The sequence below is a fragment of the Bos mutus genome, chromosome 20, assembly GCF_027580195.1.
Source record: "Bos mutus isolate GX-2022 chromosome 20, NWIPB_WYAK_1.1, whole genome shotgun sequence".
In the NCBI taxonomy this organism is placed as follows: domain Eukaryota; kingdom Metazoa; phylum Chordata; class Mammalia; order Artiodactyla; family Bovidae; genus Bos; species Bos mutus.
In genome coordinates this window covers 57,432,519-57,448,923 of record NC_091636.1, presented here as the reverse complement: position 1 = coordinate 57,448,923, position 16,405 = coordinate 57,432,519, and the positions used below count along the sequence as shown (strand labels likewise).

At 41.5% G+C, this 16,405-nt stretch overlaps 1 protein-coding gene across 1 annotated transcript in view; it reads left to right on the top strand.

The window, feature by feature from the left end:
- FBXL7 (F-box and leucine rich repeat protein 7) overlaps positions 1-16,405 on the top strand; it is a 465,805-nt gene that overhangs the window by 115,568 nt on the left and 333,832 nt on the right. Inside the window, 1 exon segment of the mRNA XM_070357700.1 lies at positions 13,477-13,566. Coding sequence (XP_070213801.1) covers positions 13,477-13,566 — 90 coding nt within the window.

Sequence of the window (16,405 nt, the reverse complement as noted above, 5' to 3'; positions counted from 1 at the left end):
CTGGAGACAGAGTTGAATTCACTGTCACCCAATCACGGCAGAGCTGCCCAAAGCCAGAGGGATGAGATGGATTCCGAGTGGGGGCAGTCACCACCCTCACTGTGCTCCTTTGACCTCTCCTTCCTTCCAGTTCTGATGGAGAAGGATTCTGCTCTCTGTGAAGTACTACACTGCTGCCATGCACATTTTCTCATGTGCTTTGTGTTCAGAGATGCGTTGTGTTGGGAATGGTCGTTTCTCCTCCTATGAAAGAGAAGAGAACTGTGGCTTCCCACTGTGGTTCCTAGCAAAGCTTCTCTTACCCCAAGGAAAGTGGAAGAAATGGAGGTAGAGGATAATGATACTCTTAGGGAGCGTGTGGAAGGTAATAAAATGAGATCTTTGATTTGGGGACTAAGAAGATCACACTGGACAGGCCAAGGCCGAAGTCACATGCTCAAAGACAAGACACAGCGACTAAATAAAGCAGCTGCAATTTGGTGACATAAATATGTGTGTGGACAAATACATTTGTGTATTTCCCTAATGCCAGAGTATTTTTATGTATTGGTGTGTGTGTGTATGTGTCTGTATGTGTGTTAGTCACTGAAGTTGTATCTGACTTTCTGCAGCCCCATGGACTGTAGCTTGCCAGGCTCCTCTGTCCATGGAATTTCCTGGGCAAGAATACTAGAGTGGATTGCCATTTCCTTCTCCAGGGGACCTTTGCAATACAGGAATCAAATCCAGGTCTCTTGCATTGCAGGCAGATTCTTTATCATCTGAATCATCAGGGAAACCATATATATATATATATATATATATATATAATATATAAAACACATATACATGTATATAACATTATATATGATAATATATACATATATATAATTTTTTAAATTTATTTTTATTTATTTATTTGGCTGTGCTTGGTCTTAGCTGTGACAAGAGCGATCTTCGATCTTCATTCCTGGGTGCAGGATCTTTCGTTGTGGCATGTGAACTCTTAGTTGTGACATATGGGATCTAGTTCCCTGACCAGGGATTGAACCCAGGCCCCCTGCACTGGGAGCTCAGAGTCTTAGCCACTGGAACACCAGGGAAGTCCCATATATATATTTATGTATAATTTCTATTCAGTGGAAGAAGGGAGAAGTTGGTTAAGAACTCCATCTCTCCCACTTGTCTGTTAACTTGCAGAATCTTGGTTTGTGGTTGTAAAGCGGTTTGTAGCTTTGTAAGAGGGTTGATCTCTTTTTCAGTCAAGGAGGAATAGAGAATGTGGGAGTGGAAAGGGGTCTTGAAGATGACCTCTTCCAATGTCTTTCTTCCTGGTCTGAGGTGACATACTCATTGTTGCTGAAAAGTCTTGAGTAGCTTCCTCGGGGCCACCCAACTAGTCAGGGACTCATCTGAGCTTATCTGAGCATCTGACTTATCTGAGCATCTGAGATATGAGTTCTGATTTTTTCACTTAAGTGCTTTCTTAATCTTTACTGTCTGCATCTTCTTGGTGGTAGGTACGAAAGCTTGCTTGTTGTAATCTTCTTTGCCAGGCAGGGCAGTCTGAATCTTTTTTAGTTCCCTTGACAGAATCTTGATGACATATTTGGTGACATAAATATGTGTGTGTACATATATATTTGTATATTTCTCTAACTTCTGCCTGTGAGTTCCTAATAATTGGACATGTCAGATGTGAAACATAGTAAAATCCTAAGATTATCTTGTGTTGAATAAGATTCAGATTTAAATTGCATAGCCCTTCCCCTCTCTCTTTCACTATTGGTAAACTTACTGCTTATGTGTGAAAGGAGGATAGTAAAATGCCTTTAAGAATTTATTATTCAGTGTTAGTCACTCAGTAATGTCTGATTCTTTGTGACCCCATGGACCATAGCCTGCCAGGCTCCTCTGTCCTTGGAATTCTCCAGGCCAGAATACTGGAGTAGGTACCCATTCCCTCCTCCAAGGGGTCTTCCCAACCCAGGGATCGAACTCAGGTCTTCTGCATAGCAGGCAGATTCTTTACCATCTCTGCCACAATTCAGAATTTTCACTAATTTATATAGATCATCATTGATATTTAAGATAAACACATATAAGCATGCTTTGTATAAAATCCCTAAAGTCAGTGAGTGGCCACAGGGTACTGCTACTGCTGCTGCTAAGTTGCTTTAGTCGTGTCCGACTCTTGTGCGACCCCATAGACAGCAGCCCACCAGGCTCCCCTGTCCCTGGGATTCTCCAGGCAAGAACACTGGAGTGGGTTGCCATTTCCTTCTCCAGTGCATGAAAGTGAAAAGTGAAAGTGAAGTCGCTCGGTCATGTCCAACTCTTATCGATCCCATGGACTGCAGCCTACCAGGCTCCATGGGATTTTCCAGGCAAGAGTACTGGAGTGGGGTGCCATTGCCTTCTCCAGGCCACAGGATACAAAGGTCTGTAATTGTCAGAGTGAACTGGGTTTGAGCAACCACAAAATATTGCTATTGAAAGGTAAAGTTTGTATTTTCTCTGTTCTTCCCTGTCCTCAAGATCCTGCAGGAAAGTAACCTCTGTCACCAAGATGACTTGATCATGGAATTGTGTCAAACGTGGTGGCTGGCACATGGGACCCTGAATAAATGAGCGGGTGAATCAGAAGAGCTACTTACAACTTTATTCTCACTGAGACTCTTGATGTCAGGAAATGAGCATGTGGCTTTGAATTTGCCCTCAGATCCTGCTGAAACAGCCTTGAACTTCAAAAAGAACGCTTGTCTTTCCCTCCCATATGGTTTAGCCAGGCATGGTCTTCTCATGATCTTTGGGACACAGCAGCCCTTTAGAACTTTGATGCAAACTGTAGTGTTGTTATTAGCATAAAACCGTCTTCTGAATGACTTATAGTACGACTGAAATTCTTGTGCCGACGCACGCACCCTTTAGCCTGTCCATGGTCTGATCCTCTCATTACTCTGCTCAGAAACCCAGCTGTGAAGCACCATCTGTCAGCAGCAGCAGCAGCATCTGTCTTAGTGTCAGCTGACATCTGTGTTAGCTCTGGAGGCATTGCCTGAAGGCCCTTAGGTGGGTGTGAGTCTTGGGGGAGCAGGCTCCGCCTTAGTGCCTTTAATGAAATATTGCCTGACCTTTTCAACTTAAAACTACCCGTGATGGTATGCCAAGGGCTTGCTTTTTCGAATGCTGAAAGACTTTTTTAGGATTCCTGCATTCCATGATGCATTAAATCTTATGGCTAATCTTCCTTTTCCTCTCACAGTAATACTGCCATGCAGTGAGACTTGAATCAATGCTCAAATGATAGATTCACGGTAGGATTTTTGGCTTTCTGCTTAATTGTGCAGAAAATAGTGCTGGAGAATCTACTGGGTTGAAGAGTGTCTTCCCCGTCCCTTCCTGAAACATCAGAATGTGACCTTATTTGGGAATCGGGTCCTTACAAGTGTAATTAAGATGAGGACACACTGGGGCTTCTTTGGTGGCTCAGATGGTAAAGAATCTGCCTGCAATTCAGGAGACCTGGGCTTGATCCCTGAGTTGGGAAGATCCCCTGAAAAAGGGAATGGCTACCCACTCCAGTATTCTTGCCTGGAAAATCCCATGGGCAGAGGAGCTTGGCAGGTGGCAGTCCATGGGGTCACAAAGAGTCAGACACAACTAGGCGACTAACACACCACACTGGAGTTGGGTGGAGTCAATTCAATAAGGCTGGTGTCCTTATAAGAAGGGATGCAGAGTCACATAAAAGGGAGGTGGCCATGTGATGACTGGTGGAGACTGGAAATATGCTGCCACAAACCAGAGAATGCCAAGGGTTGCTGGCAATTAGGAGGAGCTAGGAGAGAGGCAGGGAACAGATTCTCTCTAGAGCATGGCTCTTCTGGCACCTTAATTTCAGACTTCTAGCTTCCAAGATCATGGGACAACAAACTTCTTTTATTTTGAGCTGTTTAGTTAGTGATAATTTGCTATAGCATCCCTAGGAGCTAATACAGAGTACTATATAGCGGTAGTCCCCAACCCCCAGGCCATGGATCAGTATAGATCCGTGACCTGTTAGGAGCCAGGCTGCACAGAAGGAGGTAAGCAGTGGGCAAGTGAGTGAAGTCTCATCTGTACTTAGGAGCGCCAACCCTCCTGTGAACTGTGCATGCGAGGGATCTAGCTTGCGTGCTCCTTGTGAGAATCTAATGCTTGATGACCTGAGGTGGAGCTGAGACAGTGTTGCTAGCACTGGGGAGCAGCTGCCACTGTCTTCCATCACCCCCAGATGGGACCATCTAGTTGCTGGAAAACAAGCTCAGGGCTCCCACTGATTCTGCATTATGGTGAATTGTGTAATTATTTTATTATATATCATAATGTGATAATAGAAATAAAGTGTACAAAAAATGTAATCTGCTTGAGTCATCCTAACACCATCTCCCCAGCCCCTGCCAACCTCTGGAAGAATTATCTTCCATGAAACTGGTCCCTGGTGCCACAAAGGTTGAGGACCACTACCATATAGTTTGTCACCACTGAGAATATGTATGAATTTTGTAATTTCAACACATAGCCATTATGTGAAGCCTGTCTTTTGGTGTAACAAAGATTTAAGTGGTGCCCGTAGGAAGGTGTAGTGTTTGTTAGGAAACATGATGGGAACAGGGCTATTCCGTTAGGAATACGTTTCCAGTTTATTTGCTCGGTGGATCCTTCACTCACTGATGCCAAGTCATTTAACACATAGGTACCGCGTGACCATAACATACCAACCACTGTGCTTGCTTTAGAGAGTAGAGCAGTGAATAGATATGTATGAAATCTACCTTCGTAAAGTTGAAAGTCCAGTAGAGAAGACAGACATGATTGTTTACAACCTACATAATTTTAACATCATTATAAAAGAAAACAGCAGTCACACCAAGCAGTGATGAAATTTTGTGAATCAAAGTGTTTGAGATTATCACTTAATGATTTAAAATCTTTTATGTTTCAAATGTTTAAACCTTAATGTTTAAAACTTTATACTGCATTTATGTTCAATTCTACTTGTGTATCTGTGTTTTACTTCCCCACCCAATATAGACTGTCTTGTTTTTTTCTAGTGCTAATCATAACTCTTCACATACAGTAGGTTTAGCTTGTAGTTGTTGAATTAAATTGGATTACTGATTAATAGTAAAAATAGGGAGGATGGTTAATAGTAGCTAACACCACTAAGTATCTATTATACGTGTATGCCTTATGAGCAATTGACTTATTGACCTCATTTTATACTCGTAGTTGTGCTATGAGTTTATATCTCCTAGTACTCCATTTTACAGGCTTCCCAGGTGGCACTAGCAGTAAAGAACTTGCTTGCCAATGCAGAAGACATAAGAGACTTCAGTTCGATCCCTAGATAGGGAAGATCCCCTGGAGGAGGGCATAACAACCCACTTCAGTATTCTTGCCTGGAGAATTCCACGAACAGAGGAGCTGGTGGGCTTCAGTCCCTAGGGTTGAAAAGAGTTGGACACGACAGAAATGACTTAGCATCCTTGCACTTCATTTTACAGGTGGAGAAACTGAGGTTTTTGGAAAGTAAGATAGCTACCTCCAGCTCAACCAGCTCAGTTCAGTTCAGTTGCTCAGTCATGTCTGACTCTGTGACCCCATGGACTGCAGCACACCAGACTTCCCTGTCCATCACCAACTCCTGGAGCTTGCTTAAAATCATGTCCAATGAGTCAGTGATGCCTTCCAACCATCTCATCTTCTGTCCTCCCCTTCTCCCCCTGCCTTCAATCTTTCCCAGCATGAGGGTCTTTTCAAATGAGTCAGCACTTTGTATCAGGTGGCCAAAGTACTGGAGATTCAGCTTCAGCATCAGTCCTTCAATGAATATTCAGGACTGATTTCCTTTAGTATGAACTGGTTGGATCTCCTTGCAGTCCAAGGGACTCTCAAGAGTCTTCTCTAACACCACAGTTCAAAAGTATCAGTTCTTTGGCGCGAAGCTTTCTTTATGGTCCAATTCTCACATGCATACATGACCACTGGAAAAACCATAGCTTTGACTAGATGGACTTTTGTCAGCAAAGTAATGTCTCTGCTTTTTAATGTGCTGTCTAGGTTTGCCATAGCTTTTCTTCCAAGGAGCAAGCGTGTTTTAATTTCATGGCTGCAGTCACCAACTGCTGTGATTTTGGAGCCCAAGAAAAGAAAGTCTGCCACTATTTCCATTGTTTCCCCATCTATTTGCCATGAAGTGATGGGACCAGATGCCATGATCTTAGTTTATTGAATATTGAGTTTTAAGCCAACCTTTTCACTCTCCTCTTTCACTTTCATCAATAGGCTCTTTAGTTCCTCTTTGCTTTCTGGCATAAGGGTGGTGTCATCTGCGTATCTGAGGTTATTGATATTTCTCCCAGAAATCTTGATTCCAGCTTGTGCTTCATGCAGCCCGGCATTCCACATGGTGTACCCTGCATATAATTTAAATAAGCAAGGTGATAATATAAAGCCTTGACGTACTCCTTTCCCAATTTGGAGTCAGTCCTTTGTTGCATGTCTGATTCAGTCAGCTAGATAGCAGCAAAGCCAAGTTATGGTCCAGGCAGTGGGTGTTCAAACTGCACACACACTGTAAGATGGCACTTTACTCACTTTACTCACACTTTACTCACACTTATAGCCATCCTGCTGAGTTCCCTGGATGAGTTTAAGCGAACTGTTTCAAAATCATGTGTCTTTATTCTTTTTCTTTTTAGTAATCACAGCCTCCAGGAACAATGCAGAAAAGATTGGCTTTAACTGAGATTTTTGTCAAAGAATATGTGCTTTCTTCACCAAGGTAAAGCGAGTGGTGCTGAGATGTAAAATGATTGCTGCTCGACCGAAATCATTTCTCCTGAATTCTTTCTCTCTTTAGCCTTTGGCTTCTAAGGTAACATCAGTTAAATGATGAAGTATCCTGCAGGGTCCTGTGTGGTTGAGTCTGGGCTTGCATTTCACATCATGGTTTCCCTTGTGTGGTGTTGGAGCGGGGACACCCGCTCCTGAGCTGTCTGCCTGGAGGCTGAAGCTCTTGCTTCTGCTAGAGAAAACATGGACTGTCCCCAAGACGGAGAGAAAGGGGCCATCCCCAGGCATCCCCTGGCAGTCCAGTTCCAATCAACATCCCACAGCCTTTGGAAGAGGGAGCTGTGTTCAGCCGAGCTTTGCAGCAGGTGTGTGTTCAGACCCCAAAGCCCTGTGCTGCTCTGTTACTGTCTGTGATCTGGGCCAGTTGGCTGCTCAACCCGGAAGCTGCCACAGGATTGGAAGTGAATGGCTCTGGAGGAGCTGCTGCCTCAGCAGTGGGATTGTCACAGTTTCTCTCCTGGAAGAACTCTGTGTACTCTGTTCTCCTCCCCTGGCTTCAGCCACAGCCCTCAGGATCTGATTTCAGCTAGAAACAACAAGCACCAGAAGTTTCTAAATTACAAGCCGCCAGTACTGAAGCCAGGCCTCTGTTAAGGCAGCATCAGTCACAGTAGCTACAAGGTAGAAACATGCGAAGTGCCCATCAGTGCACCCCCAAACGTGGAACATACACACAGTGGAATATTATTTGGCCACAAAAAGGAGGGACGTACAACTTGGATGAACCATTGAAAATATGATAAGTGAAAAAAAAAAAAGCAAAGGATGAAGATTGCATGACTCTATCTATAGGAAATATCCAGAATAGGCTAATTCATAGAGATGCAAAGCAGGTAGAGATTACCTGGGACTGAAAGAGGGAGGGATGGAGATTTATGGGGCTGTGATACAGAATTTCTGTGTCAGGTAATGGAAAAGTTGTGGAAACAGTAGTGATGGGTGTACAACACTGTGAGTGGATACCTCTGAATTACAAGTAAAAAATAGTGAAGATGGCAAATTTTATGTTATATATATTTTTAAAAAATATTGAAAGAATGTCAGCACCCTGAAGCAAATCTTGCATTTCTTAGCAAAGAGGAAAATGCTGAAAATTGTCCTAGGCTTTTCTCAGGATGGACATAAACCTGTGAGAACTGTGGCCTCTTAGGAGAAGGGTCCAGCATAGGGCAGCATAAAGTAGGTGCTCAGTTAACCAATCTTTGTCTCTGTCCCAGATCACCCTCCAGTTACAACGTGTGAGTCCTGATCATTGAGCCTGAGGCCACCTGTTAGGTAGTTTGGGAAAAAGGGAGTAAAGAAAGTTCCAGTTAGGACATTAAATGGCTTGATAGGAAAGAAAAAAAAAAAGACTCAAAACGTGACTCTGAGATCTCTCTGCTTCTTTTCCATTCTCACTGTTGTGCTCCTTAAATTGTGCTTTCAACCCTCACCAGGAAAGAACAAAAAATAGGAGAAGCAAAGCAAAGGACACCATCTACTGTTTTCTGCTCACAATGAAGTGAAACAGGGACCTTGTATTTGATACCTCCTCATTTCACTCTCCATCAATATCTCCGACTCTGGAGAACTCATCTATAAAATTCCCGTTGGCCTGAAAGAGCTAATATGCTTCAAGAATATGTGTTCAGTTTCTTTCCAAAAGCTAATCTGCACCTGGGCCAGGGATTAGGCCAGATCATTCTTTGAGATAACTAATATTATTATTCTGTACACACAGACATTTGAACCGTGGATCAAAGAAGATAAGAAACGATCTCAAGATAACAGTCAGGAAAATAACAGTGAATTCAATACACAAACATGACCCACTGCTCCCTTGACCTAATTCTGAGAAAAAAGAACTCTCTTTCCTTTGGTGTGGACATTTGATATTAAATAAGGTTCTCAGGGTGTACCTGCAGCAGCCACTTGGAATCAAGGTACCTGAGAGAAACAGGAAATAAAGGGCTACGGCCCCCACCACATGTATCCACGTGCTCCGTTGTGCATTTCCTGTCAGGGGTCTTTGACCGAAATCCGCAGGAATGAATTTGATGCATCTAATCTGGAATTGATAAAGGGAATCAATTTTGCAAGGGATTTATTGGACTCTTAAGAATGTTAGAGAGCATAGGACCCCACTGATTCATTTTTGTTATGTATTGATTGATCTTTCCTCTTCCTCCCTTTGCCTTCCTCATGTTGTCAATAAATAACAATGGAACGTCTGTCTTGTTTTAAACATCTGCTTTTGCACAGTCAGCCTGGGCACTGGGAATGAGAAAAGATATTTAGTGTTGCAGTTTTATACATGGAGATTTTTATACTAAAAGAGATTTGAAATCTTGTTCAAATAGGATCCTCATTTAATGAACATCTTTTCAGACATTGGGAGAACCTGGCACCCTCTAACAGAAAGCCTGAAGGGATCTGTGATTGGGATCAAATTCTTCGCTAACATGCTTAGGTTAACAGTGCACCTCAAGTCCCTGAAGTGATCGACCCACTGGCTAATTTGTCCATATGGTGGTTGAGATTCACAGAAGTGTATGCTCACCTGTTACAGGCAACACCTACCAACCTCAGTGCATTGTTAGTCTTCACTTTCTTTGATGTTTATATATTTGATACCTAATTGTTTGTTCAATTGCCCTCATTTAGGCTTCTAGCCCGCTTGGGAGGAAATTCAATAAAGAGCAAAATTTTACTTTACCAAATCCAACCGGCACAGTTTGGATATGCTAACCACCCCTAATGGGGGTTTTGGCCATTGATCAAATAAACAAACTTTCATGTAGCAATTGGATAGAGAGCAGAATTGCCAACTTTGTTTATGCTTGAGGGATTTTTACTAGATCTATAAGGCATGTAGAATTTAATTTATAAGCATACATAATATTTATTTGCTATTATATATGCATATATAGTCAAATAATAATTAGTGTTTTACATTTTATTTCTTATTTCCTGATACAAATTGAACTGTGATCTTTGGGTCAATATTAAACGATCATGCAGTGGACTCTCTCCAGGACCGGATGTGACTGAATGCTTTTATAAACCATATCTCATAGCAGCCTCTCCCACCCTGAGAGGTGGGGGTATAATTCCCCTATTTTTAATAGAGGAAATGAGTAGTTGGTTTTTTATTTGTTTTTATCTCTGTTTTATGGATGAAAGGCAGTGAAGCTTAGAGAGTCTGACAGATCTTCTTCCAGGCATGGTGCGTGGCAAATACGGATTTTCAATTCCTGTGGGTCTGACACCGTGATAGAAAGTTGTCTGTGTCAGCCTAGCCAGGCCATAGAACACAGTTATGGAATCTGACACTAATCTAGGTTTTGTCATTAAAGTGATTTATAAATGTGGTTACCATCTGCTGTTTTAGTTGACTTTAAGTTTACCTTTGATAATGACTATTGATTGGACAGTGGGCCTTCAGTCTGGTCACTTTAAGGCCTTTAAAGTAAAATGTGAGGTTTATTTGAAAATAGTTGTGCCTCAAGGCTGCAGCATTAACGCCTACTTGAGTTTCCATCCTGCTTGCACGCCTACCCTACATACGGATTCCCAACTTGTGAGCTCCAACTATTCTGTGAGCCAATTCCTTTAAATCTCTTTCTCTCTGACTCTGTATCTATATATAGTATATTATATGTGTAGATATTTTATAATGTATATTTTTAATATATATGTGTCATATATATATATGTATAAATATTGGATTGGCCAATATTTATATGAGGTAATGGAAAAATCCAAATGAACTTTTTGGTCAACTCAGTATCTCATATATATGAATATATGAAAATCCCATATATATATATGATAGAAATAATTCTATAATTTCCCCTGATCCTGACATGTATCCTAGTGGGAGATATTTACACATCTATCAGTTCTGTTTCTCTGGAGAAACCTGACTGATACACACACCAAAGCCTGGGCACCATGACACCCATTTGCATAAAGTGCAAGAGGTTTCCATCTTCACATACCAGGAGATGAAACAAGATTTAGTTTGAGTGACTTGTTCATGGATATGTATGTGGCTTGGAAATGGTAGAGCAGGGTTTTGAAGCCAGAGACTCCAGACATAGTACTTGAAACATTCAAAAGAGCGGATCACTCCAATTGCACGAGAAGCTGGCAGCCATGATGGATACAGGACAGAGTGACTGATAGGTGTGATGGTCGCTGAACTGAGCACTTTGCCTGGTACTCCTGTGTTCTCGGTATAGCTTTCTGCAGAGGTCAAGGCATTGGTCTCCAAGAGAAACTGCTGTGTGCTTCTCCACCTGCATGTGAAATGGGCAAAGACGGGAATGACAGAATTGTTTCAGAGCGATAAGTCATAATGAGCGATGTGCAGTGACAAGAAGAAGCAACAGCCATTTGAATTCCCTGCTCAGGTGATATCACCAATGAACTTGGATTCCTCCATTGCCCTCAATATTAGCAAACAAAATCCTGAAGCTCTTTCAGCGCAAGCCCATTTGTGCTTTTCTACATTGTCCTTTCATAGACTGTAAACTCCCTCCACCCAATTGGGTTATGTACCACTGTGCAGAGAAGACTATTTGAAAACAGTGTTTCTCAGCTGTGTGTAAGAATCTAGATCATAATTTGTGGCACGAAAAGAGTTCATTTGGGATGTCATTGACTGGTCATTGTTTTAGTTTTCTATTGCCACATAACAGATTACCATGAATTTAGCAAAGTTTATCACAAGATATATCTATTCTTTCACTGTTTCCTTGGCTCAGAATTCTTGGCTTGGGTCAGCTGGATCTTTTGTTCAGGATCTTGCAAAGCTGTCATCAAGATGTTGGCCTGGTCGGCTTTCTCATCTGAAGTTGGATCTTCTTCCAGGCTCATGTAGGGTTGGTAGAATTTCTCCTTGCAGCTGTAGCATGCATGATGGTTTGCATCTTCAAGACAAGGAGGAAGAGTCTCCCTCCTCTAGGCTCTATAAAAGGGTTTACTTAGGTATTTAGGTCAGGCCCACCCAGGATAATCACCCTTTTGATTAAAGTCAATGCTATAGGAAATTTAATTACATCTGCAAAACCCTCTCACCATTGCCATGTCCTATTGCTTAGTAACAAATTGCAAATTCTGTCCACACACAAGGGGAGCAGATTACCAAGGGCATGGGCACTGGCTTAGCCTGTTCAGGCTGCTTACAACAAAATACCATAGACTGGGTGACAGATATTTAATTCTCACAGTTCTGGAGGTTGAAAAGTCTGATATCAAGGTCTGGTGAGGAGCTGCTTCCTGGTTCATAGATGGCCATCTTTTCCCTGTAACCCTACATGATAAAAGGACAGGGGGCACTCTGGGGTCTCTTCAATAAGGGCACTAATCACACTCATGAGGGCTCCACTGTCATGATCTAATCACCTCCAAATACTATAATCACCTCCTAAAACCATCATACTGGAGATTAACTTTTAAGACATGAGATTTGGGAACAGCCATTCAGTCTGCAGCAGGTACCATGGAGATCATCTCAGAATCTGCCCAGTGGTCACTGGCACCTCCCTCCTTATACGGTGTGTGTCCTATTTGTAGACTTTCATTCCCTGGGGGCTCAAATGGTAAAGAGTCTACCTGCAGTGCAGGAGACCCAGGCTCGATCCCTGGGTCGGGAAGATCTCCTGGAGAAGGAAATGGCTACCCACTCCAGTATTCTTGCCTCGAGAATGCTGTGGACAGAAGAGCCTGGTGGGCTATAGTCCATGGGGTCTCAAAGAGTCAGACATGATTGAAAGACAAAATGTTCAGCAGTATTAATGTATTGGCATATGTTCAGATTTAAAGTTAGAAGAGCAGAAAGTCAGTTGTCAGCTGAGGTTAGGTTATTTAGGCCAGGATTTCTCAAGTTCAGCCCAGCTGATGCTCTGGTCTGGATTATTTTTTTAAAACTGTGGGGTGCTGTCATGCACATTGTAAGACATTGAGCAGCTTCCCTGGCCTCTACCCACCAGATGCCAGCAGCACACCTTCCCCCACTGTGACAATTAAAAACGAAACCAGTCATTGCCAGATGTCCACTTGAGGAGGAGGCATCCCCATTTAAGAAGCCCTGCATTAGAAGAACAAAGCAGGTTTTTTGTTTGTTTTAACGAAGAACCCATTAAATTAGGGAATTTGTTTTTTTTAAGGCAATGCAGCTGTTTGGAGCCAGCAGGCTCTTGCCCCTTGGATGATGCCTCATTCCTAGATTTGCTTTTTGTCCTTTACCAGAAAATGTATAATTTATAGTTGGAAAGAAAAAATTAATACTGTAGATGTGTCTCTCACTCGCACTCTCTTATTCACGTATATGCCAAAACTATATTACGTTATCATGTTTGACGATACCTTATAATCGCCTGAGTTGATAGTCAAGCCATATTATAATAGGGCTTTAGCTCTGTAATGGCATGGGTCAGATATTTCCCCAAAGATATTTAATGCATGAGGCCAGAAAACTAATAAACTTCATTCTTAGTGTTATGGCTCCTTTCTTGGAAACGAGTGATATGGCTTGGTGTGAGATGGAGTGGAAGGCACAGTCCAGTTCTGAAATGACAAAATTCAAAAGCTCCTCGTTTTTGTTTTCTCTAGGCAAAGGCAGCTCAAGCATCTCATCCGACGTGAGCTCAAGTACAGATCACACGCCGACCCAAGCCCAGAAGAATGTGGCTACCAGCGAAGGTAGGCATCTGGTCTTCATTATCTCTTGTGCTCTCGTCACAGTGCTGGCTGTATTTGGAAGACACATAAAATGTGTGAGTCTCAGATCTGTTCTGCTGAGTGGGAGCATATGGGATTTTCAAAAATGGGAAGGCCAAGGCTTTCTCTTTTATTGCATTGTTGTCAATGTCTACTAAAGTTGTTTTGGTGCAGTTTAAGGTAAATGCTGTTATTTTGTCAAAGTATAATAAGCTGACTTTTGGGAATGTTTATGAATGATGTCTTGTTTTTCAGTATGGGAAACATGATTGTAAAATCCTTTTGCTCTAGTTGAAAGTTCCTGCAAGAACTTTGGAAATAAGCACACCTGGAATTTGGGATTTTGATAATGGGAAGGTCATGGTTGTGTGATTTGTAGAACCTGAACCAGTCCCCAATAATGGGGAGTAGGAGAAGAGGTTTGTTTGATTCTTTAAAAAATTAAGTGAGAATTCCTGCTTGTCAGAACAAAGATGGGTTGCATTGGTGTTCTTGATGAAGAATTTGATTATATGTAGTAACACGTGTTGGAATTTAACTGCTTCCCAATAGTTGAGAAGCTTTTCAGTTATACTTATTTGTTTGAGTGTGGAAATAATTGATTCTGTAGTAGTTATTTGGTAAAAAGTTGACCCAATTAGGACTCAACCCCTTTTATGTTAATATGAAACACACAATTAAACGGCTTCTTTTTTGAAGAAGAATTCTTTCTAAATGAATAGTTGAATGAAGGTCTGTGAAAGACATGAATGCTGTTTGTAATGAAAGACTCGTGGGGTGTCAGCTGATTCCTCATGACACTATATGGAGCCTACTTTCCTGACGTGTACAGGGTGTTGTGGAAATGCGTTTCCAGTCCTTGTTTCAGAAGCTTAATTTCTGCTGTTTATAATATCAGAAAGTGTACTCGTAGCCTGGTGTTGGTCATTTAAGCTGTTAGATTGTCCTTGATCTGCACTACATTTTTTACATTAATGATGATGGTTTACTTCTGTTGTGTGTCTTCTTTGGGTATTCTTTGACTTGGTGTGTTTCATATAAAAGTTAACTTCTCTGAGTTAATTATCCCCAGACTGATGGATAAATATATTTTACAACTGGACTGTATTCCCTTGTGTTTAATGCCTTAGCATTGTTTTACCCTAGTGTATGGCAAACAGATTGGTGTGTTCTTCTTAATGCAGTAAAGAATCAAGTAGCAGTCCAAACTTAATTTTCTGCCTGTTAATTCAAATGTGGGGATTAGATTATTTTTGAAATTCAGTTAAGGTAATGTACGAAGCAGGTAAATTGATTCTAGCCAATGGATTTAAGTTCTCTTCTTTTTTCTCTGTTTCAGAAGTAGAAAATGCAAGAATATATGAGCTATGTTGCCAAGGTTGGGACTGTGGGATTTCAAGCATTTAAAAAATGTCTGCTTTTTATGCTTCAAAATAAACTATAGGGATTCAAATTTTTCATTTCTATTTTGCCTTTTTCTTAGGAAGATGCTTTTGGTGTACGCTCAGCCAATGTTTTATACATTTTGGTCACAATGCATTTTCAGGAGAGGAAAACAAGAAACTGTGATATTCATATGAAACAGAATTTTTAGCAACTGGGCTAAATTGGTATGAAATTTTTTTCTGAAGTCTTAAATGGATGCACTTCATCCTTATGAAAGATACTATCCATTTTTTTCTATCTGAAAAAAATTTAAAAGAATGTGCTGTTTTGCTGTTTATTTGCTTGAATCCTTTTTGCTGCTGTTTTTCCATCAGTGAAAAATTTTAAATATTACAAAATGAATTTGATGTGGATATTAGTTACATTAAAGTGTGTTTCAGGGTTGTTTGCCACAGAATGGCCTCATACTATGGGTCTGGTTTTTCAAGATGGAAGCGTAATAGCCAGTGCCCATTTCCTCAGTTTACAGATGACAGAGCCCAGGTCCACTTCTCAGAATAAGTGATCAGAGCGTCACATTCTCTGACCTCCACAAGGTGGATTTACCTGTTTGCATGTCGGTTTCTTCCTACCAGAAAATGCCTAGGTAACCTCTCTCTGCAACACACGACAAAAGAAAACAAAAGGTGGACGTTGATTTCTTACACGCGCTTCAGAAGAGCACATTGAAAATGCTCCTTTGATTCTCTTTCTACACTTTACTAGAACTATATTTAACCTTTGATAGGAGGGTATGGGGAGGGAGGAGGGAGGAGGGTTCAGGATGGGGAACACAGGTATACCTGTGGCAGATTCATCTTGATATTTGGCAAAACTAATACAATATTGTAAAGTTTAAAAAAAAAATCTGGTTACATTTAAAAAAAAAAATTGAGTATGTGGTTGCCTGGTTTTTCCGAAGCTGTTTGATTATGGTTATTTTCTTCAGTTCTTTGACCCTCTTATGGTTTTTCTCCTTTGAATTCAAGGATATCGTCTTCAGGAAGCACAGCAAGGATCCTCAGTTTAAGAGTCTGAGTGATACTGATTTCTAAACATGGTGTCTATCATGGAGGATAATATTCAGGTTTCCTGTAGCTTTGGAAAACTGTGGCCATCCCTGTAATAGCTGAGTTGGAAGCATTCTGGATCAGTGTTGGGCTTCTCCCTGATGGGCTGGATGGGGAGGGTGTGACATCATTCCCTGGGTAGTGTGTGTGTGTGTGTGTGTGTGTGTGCTCGCGTGTGCATGTGTGTATGTGCATGTGTGTGGGTACCTACATGTATGCATTTGTGTCCAGCCTCTACAAGATGGCTGATGGTATAGACACTGTCTTTTGCCGGGAAACGTGGGTGACCCCTCTGTTCAGTGTATACTGGGAAATAAACTGAGGGC